Source organism: Salmo trutta, chromosome 39 (assembly GCF_901001165.1).
Source record: "Salmo trutta chromosome 39, fSalTru1.1, whole genome shotgun sequence".
Lineage (NCBI taxonomy): Eukaryota > Metazoa > Chordata > Actinopteri > Salmoniformes > Salmonidae > Salmo > Salmo trutta.
The window spans coordinates 14,097,387-14,123,640 of NC_042995.1; the positions used below are offsets into that span (position 1 = coordinate 14,097,387).

The 26,254-nt window shown below is 42.3% G+C and overlaps 1 protein-coding gene across 1 annotated transcript; it reads right to left on the reverse strand.

Annotated features, from left to right (window-relative positions):
• Positions 1 to 3,346: 3,346 nt before the first annotated feature.
• Positions 3,347 to 5,877, reverse strand: LOC115179439 (uncharacterized). Its single transcript, XM_029740967.1, has 7 exons — positions 5,505 to 5,877; positions 5,356 to 5,418; positions 5,202 to 5,264; positions 4,996 to 5,037; positions 4,335 to 4,397; positions 3,910 to 4,038; positions 3,347 to 3,689 (listed from the first exon to the last, which is right to left on the reverse strand). The coding sequence occupies exons 1-7, from the start codon at positions 5,830 to 5,832 to the stop codon at positions 3,403 to 3,405; spliced, it is 975 nt and encodes a 324-aa protein (XP_029596827.1). The 5' UTR covers positions 5,833 to 5,877; the 3' UTR covers positions 3,347 to 3,402.
• Positions 5,878 to 26,254: the final 20,377 nt, after the last annotated feature.

Genomic DNA, 26,254 nt, shown 5'->3' on the forward strand with positions numbered 1-26,254 from the left:
TGAGATGATGTACAGTGTTAAATCTTGTACTGTTGACATACTGTACCCCTGCCCGAAGGCTGCACTGTGTAACAGTATGCATGGGTGCTGAGTGCATCCACTGTATATTGATTCAGCTCTGGCCTTAGAGAGAGACAGCCAGCAAGCAGCCGTCGCTACATACAGTCAGACCTAGCCAGAGCAGATGCAGCCTGTGGTTAAAGCCTCTTACTACCAGACCAGGGCAGAGCCCTGGGATACACTCCTCTCCTCTAGCTTGTGAGGCGACCTCTGACCCTATCGTGTTTCCACGGTGATCCCCCCCCGGAGGATGTGTCCTGGCCCTCAAGGGCAGCGGCGATGTCATGTGGCCGTTGTCATGGAGAATGCCATTATCGCCCCTAAGGGAGAGTCACGTCTCGAAGGTAGAGGAGAGACACACACCTACACACTGACGCTACCTAAAGATACCCAGTACAAGTGACAACTCTGGCATTCTCCTTCTTGTGATGAAAGGTTGCATTTCAACCTGGGCTATGATGTTATACACTATATGACCAAAGTATGTGGACAACTGCTTGTCGAACATCTCATTCCAAACTCATGGGCATTAATATGGAGTTGGCCTCTCCCTTTGCTATAACAGCCTCCACTCTTCTGGGAAGGCTTTGCACTTGATGTTGGAGCATTGCTGTGGGGACCTGCTTCAATTCAGCCATGAGCATTAGTGAGATCGGGCACTGATGTTGGACGATTAGGCCTGGCTCGCAGTCGGCATTCCAATTCATCCCAAAGGTGTTCGATGGGGTTGAGGTCAGGGCTCTGTGCTGGCCAGTCAAGTTCTTCCACACCGATCTCAACATAACATTTCTGTACAGAACTCGCTTTCCGCACGGGGGCATTGTCATGCTGAAACAAGAAAGGGCCTTCCCCAAACTGTTGCTAGAAAGTTGGAAACACAGAATTGCTTAGAATGTCTTTATATGCTGTAGCATTAAGATTTCCATTCACTGGAACTAAGGGGCCTAGCCCGAACCTTGAAAAACAGCCCCAGACCATTATTCCTCCTTCACCAAATTGTACAGTTGGCACTATACATTCGGGCAGGTAGCGTTCTCCTGGCATCCGCTAAACTCAGATTCGTCTGTCGGACTGCCAGATGGTTAACCGTGATTCAACACTCCAGAGAACGTGTTTCTACTGCTCCAGAGTTCAATGGCGACGAGCTTTACACCGCTCCAGCCGACGCTTGGCATTGCGAGCTTAGGCTTGTGTGCGGCTGCTCTGCCATGGATACCCATTTCATGATGCTCCCGACGAACAGTTCTTCTGCTGACGTTGCTTCCAGCGGCAGTTTGGAACGAGGTAGTGAGTGTTGCAACCAAGGACAGACGATTTTTACGCGCTACGCGCATCAGCACTCTGCGGCCCCGTTCTGTGAGCTTATGTGGCCTACCAATTAGCGACTGAGCCGTTGTTACTCCTAGACATTTCCACTTCACAATAACAGCACTTACAGTTGACCAGGGCAGCTCTAGGAGGGCAGAAATTTGACCAACTGACTTATTGGAAAGGTGGCATCCTATGACGGTGCCACGTTGAAAGTCACTGAGCTCTTCAGTAAGGCCATTCTACTGCCAATGTTTGTTTATGGAGATTGGATGGCTGTGTGCTCGATTTTATACAGCTGTCAGCAACAGGTTTGGCTGAAGTAGATGAATCCACTAATTTGAAAGGGTGTCCACATATGTTTGTATATATAGTGTATCTTGTCAGATGATTATGCAGATGTTCAAAGCATGAGGGAAACCTTTGAGATTACAACATACTATAAATGTAGGATCATATTGTGTCCGTCACATTAGAGATTTAATGAATAAAGCCTTTGATTAAGCAGGGCCTTTTAGATCAAATTAAATCAAGCTTTATTTATACAGCACATTTCAGACATAAATGCAACACTGCACTTCACAGGGAAAACAATTCATAAAAAACTATGAAAATAAAAACTGAAATAAGAGGATAAAAAAAAGAATAACAAAGACTGAACAGCTAAAAAGCACACTTAGGAAAAGCAAAACTAAAAAGATCTATTTTAAATTATGTCCACAGTTTCAGCCCCCCCCCCCAGGTTCTCTGGCAGGCTATTCCAGAGGTTGGGGGCATAACTAAAGGCTGCCTCTCCATACTTCTTGGTCCTAGGCTTTGGGGACAGAGGACCTGAGGGACTTACTTGTTACATAACTTAAAAGCATGTCTGACATGTATTGGGGTGCACAATTGTGGATTGATTTAAAAACCGATATAATAATCTTAAAATGAATTCTGAAACTCACAGGCAGCCAGTACAGAGACCTTAAACCTGATTTAATGTGTGCGCTCTGTCTGGTCTTGGTCAGTACCCGTGCTGCAGCGTTCTGTATGTTTTGCAGTTGACCAATGGCTTTCTTGGGTAGACCAGACAGGAGAGCATTGCAGTAGTCAAGCCTGCTTGTAATAAAAGCATAGAAAAAGTTTCTCTGTACCAGCCTGAGAGAGAAACAGCCACACCTTGGAAATATTCCTCAGGTGGTAAAAAGCTATTTTGGTCACATTCCTAATGTGTAATTTGAAGTTGAGTTCAGAATATAAAATGACACCTTGGTTTTGTACCTGGTGTTTTATCTTTATTGCCCGTAAATTAAAATGGGAGCCAAATTCTCTGTAATAATTGGCTCCAATAATAAGTACCTCGGTCTTGTCTTGATTTAGCTGGAGGAAGTTGTGAGCCATCCAAGTATTTCAATCACTAATACAGTCTAAGAATTTATCTGTGGAGCTAAAATACTCTGGTGACACAGAAATGTAAAGTTTCTGTGCGTAGCAGTGAAAATCAATTATGTGCTTTCTGATAACGCTGCCAAGGGGTTACATATACTGCATAAACGGAACAGTACCAGACCCAAAACCGAACCTTTTGGAACGCCACATGTGATATCTTTTTTCTCTGAGTTCTGTTCACCAGAGGTGACAAAGATGAAGAGGCTGTTTTGTGTTGATGCGGAGGCCTTACCGTGGGCAGGTAGGGAGAGAGCCACACACAGCCCGTTTAATGTCAACCTGAGAGTGCCTTGAACACCCCCACTAGGTCAGGCACCATTGTTGTGTTACCTGTTCACACTTTGATTTGGTTCCTGGTCAAAGAGGGGTCTGGACTTCTTACCATGTCCATCAACATATGAATGTAACAACCTTTTACATTTTCAAATCAAATAAATCATTCCTTTTTATGATTATTTATTATCTTATTTTCTTTTTCCTCTGCAATTCTCACTGTCAAAAATACACGGGAAAGCCTGGATGGAGTGAAGGAGTCGCTTCACGTCAATAATAGAAATGATCTGGTTTATTTATTGATCTCAAACTCACGCCAGAGTGCTCCCTTCACATAGGGAAGAGCAGGAAGCCACTGAAGGTGCTGTAGTTACTCGACTTTTCATCATAAAGCTCCTGATTTACTGGGAGACGCATGTAGACCACATCCCCGGCCTCCAGCTCTAGAGTCAACGCATTAGACAAGAACCTATTATGTCCATTGTCATTGTCCTGGTGATTGAACATGACACTCTTAGTGTTACGGTAAATATAGGCACCTATGGACTGTGGACCTTTGAGACTCATGGCAGTGAATCTGATGTAGTAGAGTCCTCTCACTGGTGCTGTGAAGACACCTGCATCAGAGGAGAGTAAAACAAGTCAATAGACTGTCACAGACACTGTTAGCAATACTGGAATAGCTGGTCGTCTGCACATTTTTATGTGGGATAAAGATGACACAATCACAATGCATGTGTACACCTGTCTGATAGCAGATGTCTAATGTGAACATGATCTGATCCCAGGTCACATTTTAATACAAGGTGAAAAGGGGGTTTTAAGTGTGTTCTGTACCTGTATCTGGATTGTAGGCCTTGCCAATGTTGGTGATGACCCTTCTGTATACTAGTGTGGTGACACTATTAAAGGGTCCTAAATATCCATCATTAGTCAAACCAGCAGAGAAGGCCACCTTTGGTCTGTCTATGAACACAGAGGAGGGAATTCAAATTCATTGATTAAAGACAAAAACAAACATGTTCAATGCATAATATGAGCCTGATGAAGACAAAAATCACCTAAAAAAACATGGAAATGAAATCCTAAAAAAAGGTTTAAGTAAAAAGCAAAGATGCAATCTGCAACATTTATCATATTACAAACACATTCCGCAATGAAGAAAAAAAAAAACACTGATTCGTCAACAGCCCAACAGCCATTCCATTAGATTACAAGCATGTGCAGTTGCAGGCCTACAGTATACGCTCCATGGAGTTTACCTGCATTCTCTCTCCTCAGCTCCTCCATCATCCCCTCGCTGGCGTTCAGTCTGGCCTCTAAGGCTACCATTACAAAAAGACAGATTAGTAAACCTTAAACTCTCTGTTTTAAGCAGAATGATTTCATATATGTGACTGAACTCAGGAAGGTGAGCTTATGTCCAATTTTCAAGATTGTCTTTCTTTTACATTTTATAAAAGTACAGACTCAGCTTCAAAATGGCATATAATATCATATAATTAAGATATGCTTCTTTGAAATTTGATAAACCTGTTATTACATTTTGGAGACAAGTAGGAGGAAAAATCGCCTTGAATAATTTTCAGACTCTCTAGAGGGCTCTTTGTTTACGCCCATTCAGCATCATTCACACCCTCTTAATCCTTCGCCCCACCCATCTTTTTAAGAATTCACATGGAAACAAATGAGTGAGCACGGCATCGTCCTCCAGGAAGTAGTCTCTCTCTATTATCCCCCTCCATTATCTCAAACATGGGATCCTGCCTTTCTCCCTACATAGCTCAGTGCTTTCTCTTTGGCAAAACTAGGGTGGGTCATCATTTAACAGATCCCAGACACGTTCGTGATTAAGGCATGTGAAAGTTCAGAGGAGTAGGAAATGGCAACAAGCGCCTACGATCCGGGAATCCGGTCCTTTACCTGTGTTCCCATTCTCACTGTCTGTCACTCTGGCCTCCAGGGCTAAAAGGGCATGAGAAACAGCCATGAAAAGTGAGTTCATATGAGAAACAGGCCTAAATAACTGTCTATAAACAATTTCATAGAAAATGTTACAAATACAGTTTTATTCGTCAACCTTTCTTTCTAATGAGAAACAACTGATGTTGGTGGACAAATTACATTACCTGCATTCATTCTCTTCAGCTCCTCCACCTCCCTTTCACTGGCACTCAGTCTGGTACCCATGGCTAGAATTATGGGAAAAAAATAAGTTCATGATCCTCCTCTGAACTGACCTCATTATAACAAATTAATTTATATTACAAAAAAGCCCTCTACCTGTATTCTGTTCTTTCAAGTCCTCTACCTCCCTCTCGATGACACTCAGTCTGGCCCCCATAGCTGGATTTATAGAAGCAAAACAATTCTCAAAAACATGTTGATCCTCCACTGAAATGACTTCTAAATGAACCAAATTCCATAAATACCAGCATTCTCACTCTCCAGTCTGGCCTCAGCTCCTCTTCGCCATTTCTCTCTCCACCTTCTTTCCATCTTTTTCTCCATGTTCCTCAGCTTCTCTCTCTGCTCCGAAATCATGGTTCCCAGGTTATCCACCATGTCTCTAAGCTCCTCTACCTCACCCCAGATATCAGGCGTTGTGATGGTCTGGCCGGTCGTCTGTTTGCTAGTCAACTCTGTATCTTCAGTCCCCTGGCTCTCCACCAAACTCTCTCTATCCCCTCCACTCTCTCCCTGAGCCCATGCCCCAGACCGACAGAACAGCAACACCAGCAGAGCTGCAGCACCCCTCATTCTGAAACGACACCTCTTCAGAAATAACGCAGCCCGTGAGGCTCACTCCAGGCAAAAAAGTAGTGAAGCACTGCCTGAAAAGGGTTTCACATGTTTCTGACGTGATGTGTACAAAACAACGTCAAGGATCCTGCTGAAGAATTCAAGGTGAGCCGACTGCCTTTTTAATCTGCAAGGCTGTGGGAGAACCTGTTATTTGGTTGAAGGTCTTTCTTTATCTCCATAAGGTACAGTGTGTTGATGTTTGTGTTTATCTATTTAAATAATAGTAATACTGTGACAGATCACACACAATGAATGAATGCACACCGTAGACACACAGATTCATTTATTACACATTCACAAGCAACACAATCACATAATAATGACATTTTTCTTTACAGATATGCACACACACACACACACACACACACACACACACACACACACACACACACACACACACACACACACACACACACACACACACACACACACACATACACACACACACACACACACACACACACACCCACACACACCCACACACACCCCCACAGACACACACAAACTGTTGCATGCTGTCGAATCAATTGAGCAGCCCACAGAACAACCAGTAATCAGTACTTCCATATTAATTTATTCAATCATCTGTTCATTTGTTTTCTTCTATAAATTCTACCATTAAATGTATAGATTTAGGATGTTTTACAAGGAGCCTCACGGCTGGTATACATACTGTAGTAGTAGGATGATATGCTCATCATAAATAAGCCTATAGGTATGCTTGCGGTTGGAGTGTGTGTGTGTGTGTGTGTGTGTGTGTGTGTGTGTGTGTGTGTGTGTGTGTGTGTGTGTGTGTGTGTGTGTGTGTCCACTCGTTTGTACGTGTGTGTGCTCGTGTGTGTGTGTGTGTGTTCACGGAGTAGCTTTCGCTAGGATTGAAATAGGCAATCGATGAATAACCCAAAGCGTTGTTCTCCTGGACACACTGACTGACTAGCTGGTGGGGGAGAGGAGCTGAACAGTACTCGACAGCTCCACCTGGGGACTGACAGCCCCCCCCCAACAGTCCGATAGAGATGCAGGAAAGAGAACGTTAGCAGCGCCTGAGGGGCTGTTGTGTTGGGAAACAAAATGCGGGGGAGATGATATTTGACCTCTGACCTGGACCATGTATTCAGCTGATCTCTTCTACTTTGGAAGAATGGGAAATCAGTGGGTTCCATGTAATTGATATTGTCATATTCCTGTAGTGGTGCTTTTTGGATGAGGGTATGTGGTAACCTGGTTAAATGTTAGGGATATGATACTGGCGATTGTTTTTTATGATGTGGCAAATCGCCAGGGCAAACAAAGACAGAGCAAGAGAGATGTGCTTGTATTCAAAATTACCATTTATTTGAGTTTTGTCAGATTGATGCCAACTATGTAACAGTAAAAGAGAGAGAGAGAAAGTGTGTGTTTGTATTTTGTAAGCAAAACTTTACAGCTATGCACAGTAGCATTTTTTTCAGTAATTTCGTCAGTATTATTATTCAAGGTCATTCAATTAGATATTTTAAACAGGAGAGTACTAATAGCATGATTTTTTAAACAGGAGAGTACTAATAGCATGATTTTTTAAAGTATGTTTTTTATTTACCGGTTGGCTATAGTGAGTGTAACAATACAGTAGTGAATAGGAGATGAACAAGGTTACTGAACAAGGCTACTGAACATGGTTACTGAACAAGGCTACTGAACATGGTTACTGAACAAGGCTACTGAACAAGGCTACTGAACAAGGCTACTGAACATGGTTACTGAACAAGGCTACTGAACAAGGCTACTGAACAAGGCTACTGAACATGGTTACTGAACAAGGCTACTGAACAAGGCTACTGAACAAGGTTACTGAACAAGGCTACTGAACAAGGTTACTGAAGAAGGTTACTGAAGAAGGTTACTGAACAATGCTACTGAACAAGGTTACTGAACAAGGCTACTGAACAAGGTTACTGAACAAGGTTACTGTTTGTATAAACACTTTTCTGATTTATTTTGATTCAACACAAATAGTATACTCTTATTTAGATGGGTCTGAGGTTCTGCACAAATCAATGACTGCATCATACGTTTTAACAATCATATTATTTTATACATATGAAATATGTGGATGTTTGGTATGAATGTACAAGTGGTCTGGTAAAAGAGAAAGTATGTTTCTAAAACACATTCACTTGTTCCGTGTGTATAGATGACATAACAAACCAGAACTGACAATACCCTCTTCTGGGGGGCCGGAACTGATTGAATCGGCCCGGAATCGGGTGTCGGACTCGGCCCGGAATCAAAATGAATGACTGCCCAGAAATGGCCCAAGTACATTGAGCCATTTTCGTCTATCAGAATTCAGCCGACTTTGCCGGCATCTTACCCGAATCCCCCCCAAATGTACATAAATGTATACAAATTACCGATGTAGTAATTTTAAATATTACTATTATACATTTTATACATACCAATTATACCCATCCACAAAAAAAAACATTTTGGGTCGGCGGAAACACCATACACCTGGTGACCGTGTCAGTGTGCATGCACCTGGCCCGCCGCTACAGCGCGATTGGACAAGGACATCCCGACCGGCCAAACCCTCCCCTCCTCGAACGACGCTGGGCCAATTGTAAGTCGCCTCATGGGTCTACCGGTCGCGGACGGCACGGATCTCAAACCAGCATCAGCAGCAACGCAGTTTGCACTACGATGCAGTGTTTTAGACCGCTGCGCCACCCGGGAAGCTCCATCCACAAAGTGTTGAATGGTTATCAATTGCCTTGCACAAAGTATCAAAATACTAAAATACTACACAGGACTCTTACATTTTTTTATTTAAATGTTAATTCTATTTTTTGATCACAGAAACAATGAGAAAATATGGAAAAATAAATAATGAAATGTTAATTATATAAAACAGCCTGCGTAATCATCTGCCAGAGAGTAGCCTCAATCGGCCCGAGGCCCAAGTAATAATTTCGGGCCAGATAACTCACACCGGAATCAGCCCGAGCTCAATCCCCGCATCCAATAGATAAGTAATACTGCCAAAGGCAGCTCAGACTCCGGCCACATGACGTCGGCCGAGTCTGACTCTCAGCCTAGTGCCCCGACTCTCAGCCGGAATCTGCCCAGATCCACTGCGCTAGCTGGGTAACCACCAACCCAAGTACAGACTTGATAGAATGATGGTTATCTGCTTCCTGCCACTACAACCAATAATCATTATAAATCAACCATACAATACGGTTTGATAGATCGCGACAAGTCGTTTCCACCTGTCATCTTCTTCATTTTGCAAGTCTCCGAGACAGAGGGAAAAATGCATTTTTGTGACAAATGCTTTGTGTCAAATTCTCCAAATTCAATTCGCTGACAAATTGACACAATTTCCCCTATGCATTTTTCATTGGCCTTTTCTTTGATTTAATACCGGCCTCTAAAATAGTCAGATTATGTAGATGATCAGATGAGGAAATTATTAAATCCATCCTGGTTTCACACAGAAAGTCATTTGATCTGTCACTAACTGTATACTTGGAGTCATTATAGTGGAATTATTCATAAACATATTGTCTGTGATATTCATTCTGTCTAAACGTCCTAAATGATAGTGCAGTATTATTCTATAACCAGTAGGGGGCACAGTAATCCCTATTTAAGAGTCAGGGTTGTGGAACAACACTCAAGAGATTATAAAGGAAGAACCTCATAATCATGACAGCACAGTTGGATATCTTCATCACTGTTTAGTATAATATTGAGGATGGTCAGTATCTGTGTCCTCAACACTCACCCTCTAAGAAGATGTTGGTGTAAACGGTTTTATTATTGCTGGAGTAGACTCAATTAAAATATGTTTATTGGGATTTGATGGAATGATATTTCATTTATTTATGATATTACATTAAATGTGTAGTTAGTGTTTATTTTTTTCAACATTTTGTTGTTATCAATTTGATTCATTAAAAGCCAAATTGATGAGTAGCTGCAAACACAAAACGTGTTATGTCAATGTACAAATTACAAATCCTACAGTGCGTGTATACCTCTAATGGCGGAATTTAAGATGGCTAAAGTTAATATTTCTACCTACGACTGCTCTCCTTGTTGTTCACCTGGAAGTTCTTATTACAATATCACATCAATATTTTGTAACCATATCCAAAGCAACACAATTTTGCTCACTAGAGAAAACACACCAACAATGTATTTTACATTTGACAACTGAATGAAAAACTTCATCATTCCACTTCATCCCTACCATTGACAGAAATGATGGACGACAGGTAAAATATCCCAAATACAAAACATCTCATAAATATCTGACTGCTACTATTAGTAATTCATTTCCTTTTTTTATACAAAAAAAACCAGAGCAACAAGCGTAACAACAACAGGGATAATATATGCGGTAAAAAGCTCATTGTCTGACGGAGGAGTGAAGAGACCAGTGAAATGTGCACTGGAGTGAAACACGAGAGAGCCCCAAAAGGGTGAGGCTCAATGTCACTCTGCACGGAGCACAGGCAGCGCAGGCAGCACAGACAGGCAGACAGGCAGACAGGAAGCATAACAAACCTCCCCCAGATGAGCCTAGCAGCTCAGTTAGAAGCCTGATGACTGTGTTATGAGATAATGAAGAAAAAATACTTGGGCCAGTTGAAGATTTGCTCCATAGACAGATATGTTATAAGCCTTGTAAAAAGATAATCATAAAGGATGCTTATAGCAAGTTATAAAGCATTATACCTGTCTGCTTTAAGTAAAGTGTTAAACATTTCCCCCATGGTTAAAAAGCAAGAATCCAACGTATTTTCTTGAAGTGAGTTTGAGAGCATATTGGAGTGAAAATGTACAAGGTTACTTTGTGTTTCTTTGTGTTGTATGCACAGATGTGTTTATTCTATTTGCTGCATTTGTCCTTTGTATACCTGGGATGTTGGTTGCTACACATGTTTTATTTTACTTCACCTTTATTTAACCAGGTGAGATACAAAGTGAGAAAAAGATATGCGAAGAAAAGATGTAAATATATATATACACGGGACACGACAAGACGAGGACAAAGGACGTCTGACTGCTATGCCATCTTGGATAAGTATCTTTCAATCGCAAACAAGTTGAGGCACAATACCTCCTTGCTTTAGATGTCTCTCTTTGGCCAGACCTTGTGATGCTTACCAAAAGGGTGTCCTTCGTCTGAAAGATTTATAGAAGAATGCATGCCGACTTATTCTGTTCATTAAAGAAGAAGCACAACACATTACTTACCGCCTTAGACCCTTTAGACTAACCTACTCACTCATTCCATCTGAAGATAAACCATTGACCAACCGAAACACATTGGTTTCTGGGAAATAAAGAGTGAACACATGGAGCTGCCATGAAAACCCTTTCACCTTTTCTCTTCCTTCTTTAGAATTACAATATGGTTGAAGCACAGCATTCACCTCTGTTTTTCCGACAGCTAACATCTTAGTTGTTTACCTTGCTTCCCTGCAAGGCTTTCTCTCCCAAGGCTAAAACCGAAGCATGCCTCAAGACCATGTTCTGGTTTCATGCTGTTGTGTAGTCAAAATTCCTCACCTTGGCCCTTGTTATAAGACAGGGTAATTGCATCAGGGCTCTCTCCATCTAGATGTGCCCTGACATGGAGTCTCACAAGTTACAGGGCAGGCGTGACAGAACAACGTTATAGTCCTATTGATGATCAGAATGCACTGGCCAGAGGGTGTGAGAAGCAGACAGCATGTAGCTTTGAACTTAGCTTTGAACGGTGGCAGTCCGTGTTACCTTTGTGCATGCGTTTCATTGTGCACATGGGCACTAGTCGTATCTTTCATCTCGACGCCGTGCTCTTTGAGGTTGTAGTTAGTGGCAGAGGATACGTGTGTGAGTGTGAGGAGACCAGTCTTTTTTCCATTAGCAGGTGTACTCTGTTGGCCTGCCCTGCTCAGACTCTTTGTAAGAGCATCACCGCTAGTTTAACTCTATCAATCGGAGTAAAGCAACTCGGGTATTTGCCACAATCACAGTTGACTCGTCCGTTATATACAACTCCGTTTGACGGCACCAATCTGTGGAGGATGCTGTGTTTGTGGATTGAGCAAAACCTTACGTCTTTCACCCTAGTTTCGTTGTCCACCGTTCTTATCGAAGCACCCAACATGCTTGTAGCTGCAACAGTAGGGAATAAAGAATAGTGTTAACACTGCTGCTATTGTGATGACTCCAGGTTGAAGGTTGTTCAGGGGAAAGGAAGTGGAGCCCTTTGCTTCCTCTACTTGTTTACGTGAGAGGGAAATAATGGATGAATAGGATCGTTTCGGAGCTTCAGCTCACCACTGCGATTACTGTGGCACTATTTCAGACAGCGTTTCCGTTACTGACCGAAAGAAAGCCTTTCATAATCAGACCACGTCATTTGTACATGTTTGTTTGAGGGCAGAGATTGACTTATGGCACTTGAGTGATTTGTTTTACTTGTTGATTTGTGTGATTATACACTGCTCAAAAAAATAAAGGGAACACTTAAACAACACAATGTAACTCAAAGTCAATCACACTTCTGTGAAATCAAACTGTCCACTTAGGAAGCAACACTGATTGACAATAAATTTCACATGCTGTTGTGCAAATGGTATAGACAACAGGTGGAAATTATGGGCAATTAGCAAGACACCCCCAATAAAGGAGTGGTTCTGCAGGTGGTGACCACAGACCACTTCTCAGTTCCTATGCTTCCTGGCTGATGTTTTGGTCACTTTTGAATGCTGGCGGTGCTTTCACTCTAGTGGTAGCATGAGACGGAGTCTAAAACCCACACAAGTGGCTCAGGTAGTGCAGCTCATCCAGGATGGCACATCAATGCAAGCTGTGGCAAGAAGGTTTGCTGTGTCTGTCAGCGTAGTGTCCAGAGCATGGAGGCGCTACCAGGAGACAGGCCAGTACATCAGGAGACGTGGAGGAGGCCGTAGGAGGGCAACAACCCAGCAGCAGGACCGCTACCTCCACCTTTGTGCAATTTAGGAGCAGGAGAAGCACTGCCAGAGCCCTGCAAAATGACCTCCAGCAGGCCACAAATGTGCATGTGTCTGCTCAAACGGTCAGAAACAGACTCCATGAGGGTGGTATGAGGGCCCGACGTCCACAGGTGGGGGTTGTGCTTACAGCCCAACACCGTGCAGGACGTTTGGCATTTGCCAGAGAACACCAAGATTGGCAAATTCGCCACTGGCGCCCCGTGCTCTTCACAGATGAAATCAGGTTCACACTGAGCACGTGACAGACGTGACAAAGTCCGGCGACGCCGTGGAGAACGTTCTGCTGCCTGCAACATCCTCCAGCATGACCGGTTTGGCGGTGGGTCAGTCATGGTGTGGGGTGGCATTTCTTTGGGGGGCCGCACAGCCCTCCATGTGCTCGCCAGAGGTAGCCTGACTGCCATTAGGTACCGAGATGAGATCCTCAGACCCCTTGTGAGACCATATGCTGGTGCGGTTGGCCCTGGGTTCCTCCTAATGCAAGACAATGCTAGACCTCATGTGGCTGGAGTGTGTCAGCAGTTCCTGCAAGAGGAAGGCATTGATGCTATGGATTGGCCCGCCCGTTCCCCAGACCTGAATCCAATTGAGCACATCTGGGACATCATGTCTCACTCCATCCACCAATGCCACGTTGCACCACAGACTGTCCAGGAGTTGGCGGATGCTTTAGTCCAGGTCTGGGAGGAGATCCCTCAGGAGACCATCCGCCACCTCATCAGGAGCATGCCCAGGCGTTATAGGGAGGTCATACAGGCACGTGGAGGCCACACACACTACTGAGCCTCATTTTGACTTGTTTTAAGGACATTGCATCAAAGTTGGATCAGCCTGTAGTGTGGTTTTCCACTTTAATTTTGAGTGTGACTCCAAATCCAGACCTCCATGGGTTGATAAATTGGATTTCCATTGATTATTTTTGTGTGATTTTGTTGTCAGCACATTCAACTATGTAAAGAAAAAAGTATTTCATAAGATTATTTCTTTCATTCAGATCTAGGATGTGTTGTTTAAGTGTTCCCTTTATTTTTTTGAGCAGTATATATACCATATCTTGCTACTCAGTGAGTGGTGTTAGACTTGTGTTTTCTCCCTGAGTTAATACATAGGCTCAGTGGGATAGCACGGTCTGAGAGCACACATAGAACCTGAGTTTAATAGTGTGTCAGTCACCGTGAGGAAGACTTGATCCTCACTGTCCTGTTCTCACGTTATTGTAATTGAATGTATACCTTATTGTGGCTGTGGTTCTAGGTTATACTCTGTCACGATTCAGGTTAGTGCTTGTATACAAAGTTGTTGTCTTTGTTCTCTCTTCTATTCCGTATTGTATTGTGCGTCCAATAAGCTTACACAATCCACATTCAAGGCAACGAACGCCTAAAGCACATTTGACGTAACTGGTTTCAGGTTCCAAGGCTAGGTGATACCCAAGATGTATTAGGTATTGTAGTTCAAGGTACAGTATGTGCTGTATTGTAACGGGCGTCGTAAGGATTGGACCAAGGTGCAGCGGGAACGTGTATACTCATCTTCTTTAAATCAAAAGAAGGGAAAACAAACAAATCACGTATACAAAACAACGACCGACACTAAAACAGTTCTGTCAGGTGCACAGACACAAAACAAGAAACAACTACCCACAAATCCCATTACAAAAAACACCCCTATACATAGGACCTTCAATCAGAAGCAACGAGGAGCAGCTGCTTCCAATTGAAGGTCAATCAACAAACCCTAAACATAGAAATAGAAAGACTAGACTGAACATAGAAATACACTTACATAGAACATAGACCAAAAAACCCCGGAACACATAAAACAAACACCCCTCTTACATAAGCACATAGCCCAACAAACCCCGAAACACTCTAAACAAACACCCCCTGCCACGTCCTGACCAAACTAAAATAACAATTTTTTTTATTTATTTATTTGTTTTTATTTATTTATTTATTTCACCTTTATTTAACCAGATAGGCAAGTTGAGAACAAGTTCTCATTTACAATTGCGACCTGGCCAAGATAAAGCAAAGCAGTTCGACAACATACAACAACACAGAGTTACACATGGAGTAAACAGCATACAGTCAATAATACAGTAGAAAAAAATAAGACTATATACAATGTGAGCAAATGATGTGAGTTAAGGGAGGTAAAGGCAAAAAAATGCCATGGTGGCAAAGTAAATAAAGTATAGCAAGAAAAACACTGGAATGGTAGATTTGTAGTTTGAAGAAAGTTCAAAGTTCAAATCTAAATAATATGGTGCAAAGGAGCAAAATAAATAAAATAAATAAATACAGTAGGGGAAGAGGTAGTAGTTTGGGCTAAATTATAGATGGGCTATGTACAGGTGCAGTGATCTGTGAGCTGCTCTGACAGCTGGTGCTTAAAGCTAGTGAGGGAGATAAGTGTTTCCAGTTTCAGAGATTTTTGTAGTTCGTTCCAGTCATTGGCAGCTGAGAACTGGAAGGAGAGACGACCAAAGGAGGAGTTGGCTTTAGGGGTGACCAGAGAGATATACCTGCTGGAGCGCGTGCTACAGGTGTATAACCCCTTTACTGGTCAGGACGTGACATGTATGGCCTATATATGGAATTGTTGATGTGTTGCAACAAACATTCATGGATTGAGTATGTCATGCAATGTGGGAATGTACTATTTTATATACAGTATGTTCGCAAACACTTCTATTCAACCTGGTTCTTTGCTGGTTCTGGAAAAAAAAGGTGAAAAATATTAATTCATGGCATGATGCCTGGGTGTTATTAATTCAGAGCCACAGTGACAACTGAATAATACAATTTAATGAAATTTTTACATGGACTAAAAGGCAGAGTCCTTCCCTCATTAATTTTTAAGTCACTCTCAGGACTCAGGCTTTCCACAGTAATGACACCGGACACCTTTCCACAGGGCTGCATAGGAACATAGCACCCCCTCTCATGTTCATATCATACGATCATAGACTTGAGGAAGCATCTCTTTCTTTATTTAGTTTTCAATATGGTTCAATTCTGAAATGCATTTTTCTCTCTCTCAATGAAATAGGAAAGGTAGCCTACAGTACATTAAAGTAATGTCCAGTTTTTAAAAGGATTGGAATTATATATATTTTTTTCTTTGGGGGATGGCCTGAGTGTACAAAACATTAACAACACCTGCTCTCTCCATGACATAGACTGACAGGTGAATCCAGGTGAAAGCTATGATCCTTTACTGATGCCACTTGTTAAATCCACTTCAATCAGTGTAGATGAAGGGGAGGATTTTTAAGCCTGCCATTCAGAGGGTGGAACGCTTTCGACACCTTGTAGGGGGGAGAGTGCAACTCAATAGTAGGAAGGTGTTCTTAATGTTTTGTACCCTCTGTGTATATGACAGACATAATGTAATCCTACACTTACAGTATGTCGTAATCTCAAAGGAGGTTTCCCTCATGTATGCCTGATGTTTGGTATCCTCACTGTATTTCCATTCTACTTATCTATTTGCAACATGAGAATGCAATTATGCGAGCACTGATAATGGAATTACCAAGAGAAAGACATTTATGTTAATTGTTGAAAAATTAATCTATTACGCGTCTGGCCTAAAAATTGTGTTATCATGGCTTACTTCCCCCCACTGGCTTTGGTCTAGGAGTTTAACAATGAGTTTACCTCTGCCCAGATGGCTCATAGCAACACACAGAGAAAGAAAAAGGACAAAGTGATCATTTATCACCAAAACTCTGAGGATTATCAGGACAGACTTTCTACCCCCCCCCCCAACTATTTCTCTGTCTCTCTCTCACACACCTTTTTCACTCTCTCTTTCTCTCTCTCTTGCTCAGCATCGCTAGTCAATAAAACACTAACTAGAAAAGAGGTCACTGATGGGAGGATCAATCCGCCGACCCTCCCTGTGGCTTCCCCATCTCTCCTTGGTATCCTGCGTTGTCTCCATTGTGGCCCAGGCCCAGTATGTAGCATAGTCTAAGCTGAGTGAAAGAAGCCCCAATGTGCTGTGACCCTGGTGGAGAATGGATCAGTGGAGGTAGAGGTGCAGTAATCGAGGTAGTGTATGGCCAGTATCCTCTGTGGTATTGTGTGTCCTATGTGTGCTTTTCAAACACCGCCATCAAGAAGTCCAGACTCAGGGAATGATGGAAGATACTCATTGAATTGACATCCTTGGAACATTTGATGATTGTCGCATCATGAAAGGTGTTGAAGGCTTTTGCTCGACGACAATGACAAAGAAAAAGACATTTCAACAAATGAAATGCGGTGAAGGGGACAGTTTTAATGTATCGTATTATTGGAAAGCAAAGGGATGACATGCTTACTGGTAAATTATTTTGTGTCACTCAGTTCCTGTCGTGAGATAATATGCACCAGGTGAAATAACGTGTCTGTTCTTTGGCAGCATCCCGCCAGGCGCACTGTTCTTTGGCATCATCCTCGCATCTCCTACGATTCAGCGTCCTGACATGTTTCTAGCTAAATGCATCCCAACACTTTACGAATACATCCAATTCTGCGACAGGACATTTTTTTTCTTCCATTCAGTGTCACAACCGTCAAGTGAAGTTGCTATATAAATATGTCATAAAAAGATCAAAGATTTTGCACCTGTCCATTTGTGTAAGAGAAAATATGCTCTGGAATTGTTTTCCTGCACATTTTGACACATATCAAAAACAAAGAAACAAACAAACAAAAAGGATGTCTGTGAAATGCTTTTTTATTCTTAAGGATACAAATTTTGCCCTTTTTCACCAAAATAGAGATGTTTGCTCAAATAAAGGAAATGTCTCCAGCTGCTACTCATAGGCCTACTCATATCATGTAAGAACCTGCTATTCTTTTACACATAATCAACTTTTTCTAAGTATCTATACTACAGTAAATTGAATTGCATTTGAATATTTGAGAAGTTGGAGACGGTGGAGTCCTGCCGTCCTCCCTTGGTTTCTAAATGTATGACTATTTCATATCAGTGGAGATCTCCCTGTCTGTTGGGGTGATTGACATAAGCCCATATTAGGAGGTTTTTTTTTGGAAATAAGTCCATGGAGACGCGGCGGATCCAGGCTGCAGAAGGAGGAGAGCGAGCGCTAGTCTCCTGGAGGAGCTGTGCCTTCTTAACCCCGCTCATTGGTATGCTGATGCGTACATGTTGAGGCACACTCTAAATGGCTGAGCCTTCCAGACTCTCTCCCCCCCCCCCCCCCCCCCCCCGACACAGCGCGAGGCAGCCATGATCCCGCTGAGGCCCGGCGACGATATGCAGCGCAGAATACAGAATCATAGAACGAACCCAATTAATAATCACGTAGTTAGTTCATATTTTAGACACTATCTGTGCAGTGTGCAGCCGCGGCGTCGCTCGTCTTGTCAAAGTTTTCAATTGGAAAAGTTGAGATATAGGGTTCAAAGTGTTTTTATTTCTTGATATAGGCCTCACTGACAGGCCTATGTTTTTGGTCACATGTGACAGATGCATGGGGTTTTAACTTAAGACATATGAGCTTCTGTCATCGTTCCCATAAGTGAAAAAACACACACAAAATCATGTTACATTTTCTTTTGTTTCAGATCACACTCCCAGTCCCAGAATTAGAAGAACAACATGTCAGCCAGAGACATATCTGCTGTCAAGTGAGAAGATAGAATATCACGTTACCCTATTGTGACTTTGAACTGTAAGACAGTTATAGACAGATTGTTTTTGTCATATAATGAAGTGACCCTGAACCATACCACTCTCCTTTCAAACTATTCCGCAAAACTTCTGAAAAAAATCCCTTCAGAAAAAGACTGTTGGAATTTGGTAGACCTTAATGTCATTGTTAAGGAATATTACCAAAAACATACATATTTTTATCTTTATCGTTCTGAGGGACTTATCATTGAGCAGGCTTCGAGGTGCAAGGTTAGGTTCGACTCTTTGAACATGCTTAATGAAAGGCAATATGAAAGGTGCATCATCTGTTGTTTTATACCATTTTGTTTTGTTTCTCGCTATACTACACATGCTGCCACTAATTATACGAGCTAGGTAGTCCCCATACAGTCAGACATGAAAACTCGACCGTTACTGACATATTCATTTTAAGTTTCTAATCAGATTTAAATATGCAAAGCAGGTCCCGATGGGTTTTCTTTGATATGCAAATAGAGAGTGCAAACAAAGGTGGAGGCGATGTAGATTTTTCAATATAAGAAAATCTCAAAGGTGGGCTCGTCGTCACATCTTGTTAGAAAAGGGAGGGGAAAAAACGTCATATTTCCATAACATAACATTTAAGAGAAATGTCTTATATTTTCCATGCAGAACAAAATACTTAAACAGAAATAAGTGATATGATATGATAGGATAATTAGTTAGACAGTGTGCTTCAGAGTATTCATAATAGCTGTAATCCCATGAGTAGGATACTGCATGCTCTACAGTCGTACACACAGTAGTTGTGACTCCTATTCATATATCAAAGCCATATCTGATATGGATCTACTGTTTGCCGTCCAGCTGTATCATTGCATGTAAACAAGCCTGACATGGTGCTTTTCTGTGGAGCGTGTCCCAACTGCAGCTAACTGGCTAGTTATCAGTTTGATGGAATGTAAAGGGAAGGTCAATGTTTCCATAATTCACTCTTACCATAAATCATGTTATATGATCTGGATCCACATAGCTATCAGCACTTTCTTACTCCTCGGAGAATGGCAGCAGTATTTTGTTAAGGCATTTTGGCCCTCAGATTGTGGAGGTCACTATGTGTAAAAAAAATATTTAAAAAAATAAAAAGATGAAGCTCATTTAAGTACAAACAAAAACAATGTGATCTTTAAAATAGAAGACATAAACGGTTTAGTGCAGAATACACTGCAAGCTGTCCTAATATGGAGACCGTAACAGATGGTTTTATTTACATGAAGTACTTTGTTGTATATTGTGTAGGTAAAGACACAAAAGCAGTTATGTGAGTAAACACACGCAGGCTTTCTTAATATGGACACTAACATTTTATGGACATACAGCACTTTGTAGGCTACAATTTATTCTGAATAGTGTTCAAAACACTATCACCTCTACATACATTCACGTTCTTTGCATAGCATACAGTCAAATTCTGTTGCATGGTGTCTACAACTACTGTATCAGTTAGCACCAACGTGAACAGAATAGACTGTAAGTAATACATGGTCAGCGAAGTGGAGCAATGGAGGACAGCTGACTTTTATTGACATCAGAATGGGGATGATCTGACCTTCATTTCCAATTTCAGCCCACAGATTGGAAAACCCTGACTGCTCTCTCCAGTGTCCCAAGCATCATTTTCTAACTCCATGGTGTGGAAAACATGATTTCCCTTACTGAAATTAAACAGGCTTCGGGCAAACAGTTGTGGCAAACCTTTGACCAATTCGCAGCAAAAAAATAATTTCACATGCAAAAATGAGTTTTGTTGCAAAATGTTCTGGCAAATTTGCAGCGACTTGTGAACTTATGACAAACAATTGTTAGAAACGTGGCGAACATTCTACTGTTCGCTGCAAATTTGCTGCAAACTCCGTACGACTAAACTAATTAGATCAGGTTTTGGGTTACTGGGTTAACAACATTGAAATGTTTTATCTACATAAACCAAATTGCATATAACTTTAAATGAACTTGCTTCTCACAGAGAAAATGTAACTTAACATACTAAATTTACAAAATATACTAAACAACATGTATTCAACAACAGATACAACCACTAGGCTACCCTGGGGTGGCAGGGTAGCCTAGTGGTTAGAGCATTGGACTAGTAACCAAAAGGTTGCAAGTTCAAATCCCTTAGCTGAGAAGGTACAAATCTGTTGTTCTGCCCCTGAACAAGCAGTTAACCCACTGTTCCTAGGCCATCATTGAAAAAAAGAATTTGTTCTTAACTGACTTGCCTAGATGAATACAATGCATTTGGAAAGTATTCAGAACCCTTGACTTTTTCCACATTTGGTTATATAGCCTTATTCGAAAATGGATTAAAAACAATTGCTCATCACATGCTCATGACAACGCAAAAACAGTTTTTCTAGAAATATAAACAGAATACCTTATTTACATAGGTATTCAGACCCTTTGCTATATTCAGACCCTCTTTCCATTGATCATCCTTGAGATGTTTCTACAACTTGATTGGAGTCCACATGTGGTAAATTCAATTGATTGGACATGATTTGGAAAGGCACACACCTGTCTATATACAGTGGCTTGCGAAAGTATTCACCCCCCTTGGCATTTTTCCTTTTTTGTTGCCTTACAACCTGGAAATAAAATAGATTTTTTGGGGGGTTTGTATCATTTGATTTACACAACATGCCTACCACTCTGAAGATGCTAAATATTTTTTATTGTGAAACAAACAAGAAATAAGACAAAAAAAAACAGAAAACTTGAGCTTGCATAACTATTCAACCCCCCAAAGTTAATGCTTTGTAGAGCCACCTTTTGCAGCAATTACAGCTGCAAGTCTCTTGGGGTATGTCTCTATAAGCTTGGCACATCTAGCCACTGGGATTTTTTCCAATTCTTCAAGGCAAAACTGCTCCAGCTCCTTCAAGTTAGATGGGTTCCGCTGGTGTACAGCAATCTTTAAGTCATACCACAGATTCTCAATTGGATTGAGGTCTGGGCTTTGACTAGGCCATTAGAAGACATTTAAATGTTTCCCCTTAAATCACTCAAGTGTTGCTTTAGCAGTATGCTTAGGGTCATTGTCCTGCTGGAAGGTGAACCTCCGTCCCAGTCTCAAATCTTTGGAAGACTGAAACAGGTTTCCCTCAAGAATTTCCTTGTAGTTAGTGCCTTCCATAATTCCTTCAATTCTGACCAGTTTCCCAGTCCCTGCCAATGAAAAACATCCCCACAGCATGATGCTGCCACCACCATGCTTCAGTGTGGGGATGGTGTTCTCGGGGTAATGAGAGGTGTTGCTTACGCCAGACAGAGCATTTTCCTCGATGGCCAAAAAGCTCAATTTTAGTCTCATCTGACCAGAGTACATTCTTCAATATGTTTGGCGAGTCTCCCACATGCCTTTTGGCGAACACCAAATGTGTTTGCTTATTTTATTCTATAAGCAATTACTTTTTTCTGGCCACTCTTCCATAAAGCCCAGTTCTTTGGAGTGCACAGCTTAAAGTGGTCCTATGGACAGATGCTCCAATTTCCACTGTGGAGCTGGTACTCCGTGGGATGTTCAAAGTTTCAGATATTATCAAATTAAGCACTAACCTTTGATGATCTTCATCAGATGGCACTCATAGGACTTCATGTTACACAATACATGTATGTTTTGCTTGATAAAGTTCATATTTATATCCAAAAACCCCATTTTACATTGGCTCGTAATGTTCAGAAATGTTTTCCCTCCAAACCTTTCGGTGAATGAGCACAATGAGCACACATATTACAGAAATACTCATCATAAACTTTGATCAATAAACAAGTGTTATGCACAGAATTATAGATACACTTCTCCTAAATGCAACCGCTTTGTCAGATTTCAAAAAAGGTTCACGGCGAAAGCATAATTTGCAATAATCTGAGTACAGCCCAGAAGACACCAACAACAAGCAAACAGAAACCCGCCATCTTGGAGTCAATAAAACTAAGAAATTACATTATAAATATTCACTTACCTTTGATTATCTTCATCAGAATGCACTCCCAGGAATCCCAGCTCCACAATAAATGTTCGATAAAGTTTATCTTTATGTCCAAATACATCCATTTTGTTCGCGCGTTAGGTTCACTATCCAAATCCACAACGCGTGTGCTTACTTAGTCCAGACGAAAAGTCAAAAAAGTTATACTACAGTTTGTAGAAACATGTCAAACGATGTATAGAATCAATCTTTAGGTTGTTTTTAACATATATCTTCAATAAAATTCCAACCGGACCTATCCGTTCTCTTTAGGAATGAATATGAACTCAGCTCGCTCCCAAGTCTCTGCGCGTGACTGAACTCATGCCTTATAATGGGACACCTACTTCCCTTCAAATTCACCATAGAATCCTCAAACAAGGTTCTAAAGACTGTTGACATCTAGTGGAAGCTTTAGGAAGTGCAAAATGAACCCTAAGTCACTGTACACTGTAAAGGCAATCACTTGAAAAAACTACAACCTCAGATTTCCCACTTCCTGGTTGGATTTTTCTCAGGTTTTTGCCTGCCATATGAGTTCTGTTATACTCACAGACATCATTCAAACTGTTTTAGAAACTTCAGAGTGTTTTCTATCCAAATCTACTACTAATATGTACATCCTACCTCCTGGGCCCGAGTAGCAGGCAGTTTAATTTGGGTACGTTTTTCATCCGTCCGTGAAAATACTGCCCCCTATCCCTAAGAGGATTTATTAAGTTGTAGACCACACTATCTACCAAGAGAGTTCTCATCTGTATTATTCGTAGCCGTCTATTTACCACCACAAAGCGAAGCTGGCGCTAAGACCGCTCTAACCAACTCTATAAGACCATGAGCAAAGAAGAAAATGCTCACCCAGAAGCGGCGGTCCTAGTGGCCTGGGACTTTAATGCAGGCAAACTTACATTTTTATTTTAGTCATTTAGCAGACGCTCTTATCCAGAGCGATTTACAGTAGTGAATACATACATTTCATTTCATGCATTTTTTTTTGTACTGGCCCCCCATGGGAATCAAACCCACAACCCTGGCGTTGCACACACCATGCTGGCGTTGCAAACACCATGCTCTACCAACTGAGCCACAGGGATCAGTTTTACCAAATTTTTACCAGCATGTCACATGTGCCAGGAAAAAAAAGCTAGACCACCTTTACTCCACACACAGAGACGCATACAAAGCTCTCCCCCACCCTCCATTTGGACAATCTGACCATAATTATATCCTCCTGATTCCTGCTTACAAGCAAAAACTAAAGCAGGAAGTACCAGTGACTTGCTCAATATGGAAGTGGTCAGATGACACAGATGCTACACAACAGGGCTGTTTTGCGAGCACAGACTGAAATATGTTCCGGGAGTCATCCAATGGCATTGATGAATACACTACCTCAGTCATCGGCTTCATCAATAACTGCATCAATGACGTTGTCCCCACAGTACATATCCCAACCAGAAGCCATGGATTACAGGCAACATCCGCATCGAGCTAAAGGCTAGAGCTGCCGCTTTCAAGGAGCAGGAGAATAAACCGGACGCTAATAAGAAATCCCACTATGCCCTCAGATGAACCATCAAACAAGCAAAGCGTCAATACAGGATTAAGATTGAATCCAGACTACACCGGCTCTGACGCTCGTTGGATGTGGCAGGGCTTGAAAACTATTACGGACTACAAAGGGAAACCCAGACGCAAGCTTCCCAGTGACCCGAGCCTACCAGACGAGCTAAATGCCTTTTATGCTTGCTTCGAGGCAAGCAACACTGAAGCATGCCTGAGAGCACCAGCTGTTCTGGATGACTATGTGATAAAGCTCTCGGTAGCCAATGTGAACAAAACCTTTAAACAGGTCAACATTCACAAAGCCGCTGGGCCAGACGGATTACCAGGACGTGCACTCAAAGCATGCGCGAACCAACTGTCAAGTGTCTTCACTGATATTTTCAACCTTTCCCTGAATGAGTCTGTAATACCTATATGTTTCAAGCAGACCACCATTGTCCCTGTGCCCAAGGAAGCGAAGGTAACCTGCCTAAATGATTACCGCCCCGTGGCACTCATGTTGGTAGCCATGAAGTGCTTTGAAGGCTGGTCATGCCTCACATCCACAACATCCTCCCGGACACCCTAGACCTATCAAATTCGCATACCGCCCCAACAAATCCACAGATGACGCAATCTCAATTGCACTCCACACTGCCCTTTCACACCTGGACAAAAGGAACACTTATGTGAGAATGCTGTTCATTGACTACAGCTCAGTGTTCAAGAACATAGTGCCCACGAAGCTCATCACTAAGCTAAGGACTCTGGGACTAAACACTTCCATCTGCAACTGGATCCTGGATTTCCTGATGGGCCACCCCCAGGTGGTAAGAGTAGGCAACAACACGTCTGCCACGCTGATCCTTAATACTGGGGCCCCTCAGGGGTGTGTACTTAGTCCTCTCCTGTATTCCCTGTTCACCCACGCCTGCGTGGCCAAACACGACTCCAACACCGTCATTAAGTTTGCTGACGACACAACAGTGGTTGGCCTGATCACCGACAACAATGAGACGGCCTATAGGGAGGAGGTCAGAGACCTGGCAGTGTGGTGCCAGGACAACAACCCTCCCTCAATGTGAGCAAGACTAAGGAGCTGATCGTGAACTACAGGAAAAGGAGGGCGGAACAGGCCCCCATTAACATTGACGGGGCTGTAGTGGAGCGGGCCGAGAGTTTCAAGTTCCTTGGTGTCCACATCACCAACGAACTATCATGGTCCAAACATACCAAGACAGTTGTGAAGACGGCACAACAAAACCTTTTCCCCCTCAGGAGACTGAAAAGATTTGGCATGGGTCCCCAGATCCTCAAAAGGTTCTACAGCTACACCATTGAGAGCATCCTGACCGGTTGCATCACCACCTGGTATGGCAACTGTTCGGCATCTGACCATAAGGCGCTACAGAGGGTAGTGCGAACGGCCCAGTACATCACTGGGGCCAAGCTTCCTGCCATCCAGGACCTATATAATAGGCGGTGTCAGAGGAAAGCCCATAAAATTGGCAGAGACTCCAGTCACCCAAGTTATAGACTGTTTTCTCTGCTACCGCACGGCAAGCGGTACCGGAGCACCAAGTCTAGGACCAAAAGGCTCCTCAACAGCTTCTACCCCCAAGCCATAAGACTGCTGAACAATTCATAAATCACCACTGGACAATTTACATTGCCCCCCCCCCCCTCCCTTTTGTACACTGCTGCTACTCGCTGTTTGTTTGTTACCTATGCATAGTCACTTCGCCCCCACCTACATGTACAGATTACCTCAACTAGCCTGTACACCCGCACACTGACTCGGTACCTGTGCCCCCTGTATATAGCCTCGTTATTGTTATTCTTATTGTGTTACTTTTTATTATAACTTTTTATTTTAGTCTACTTGGGAAATATTTTCTTCTTGAACTGCACTGTTGGTTAAGGGCTCGTAAGTAAGCATTTCACAGTAAAGACTACACTTGTTGTATTCGGCGCATGTGACAAATAAAGTTTTTGATTACTTTTGCAAGGCACTGTAAGGTCCCACAGTTGACATTGCATGTCAGAGCAAAAACAAAGCCATGAGGTTGAAGGAATTGTTTGTAGAGCTCCAAGCCAGGAATGTGTCGAAGCACAGATCTGGGGAAGGGT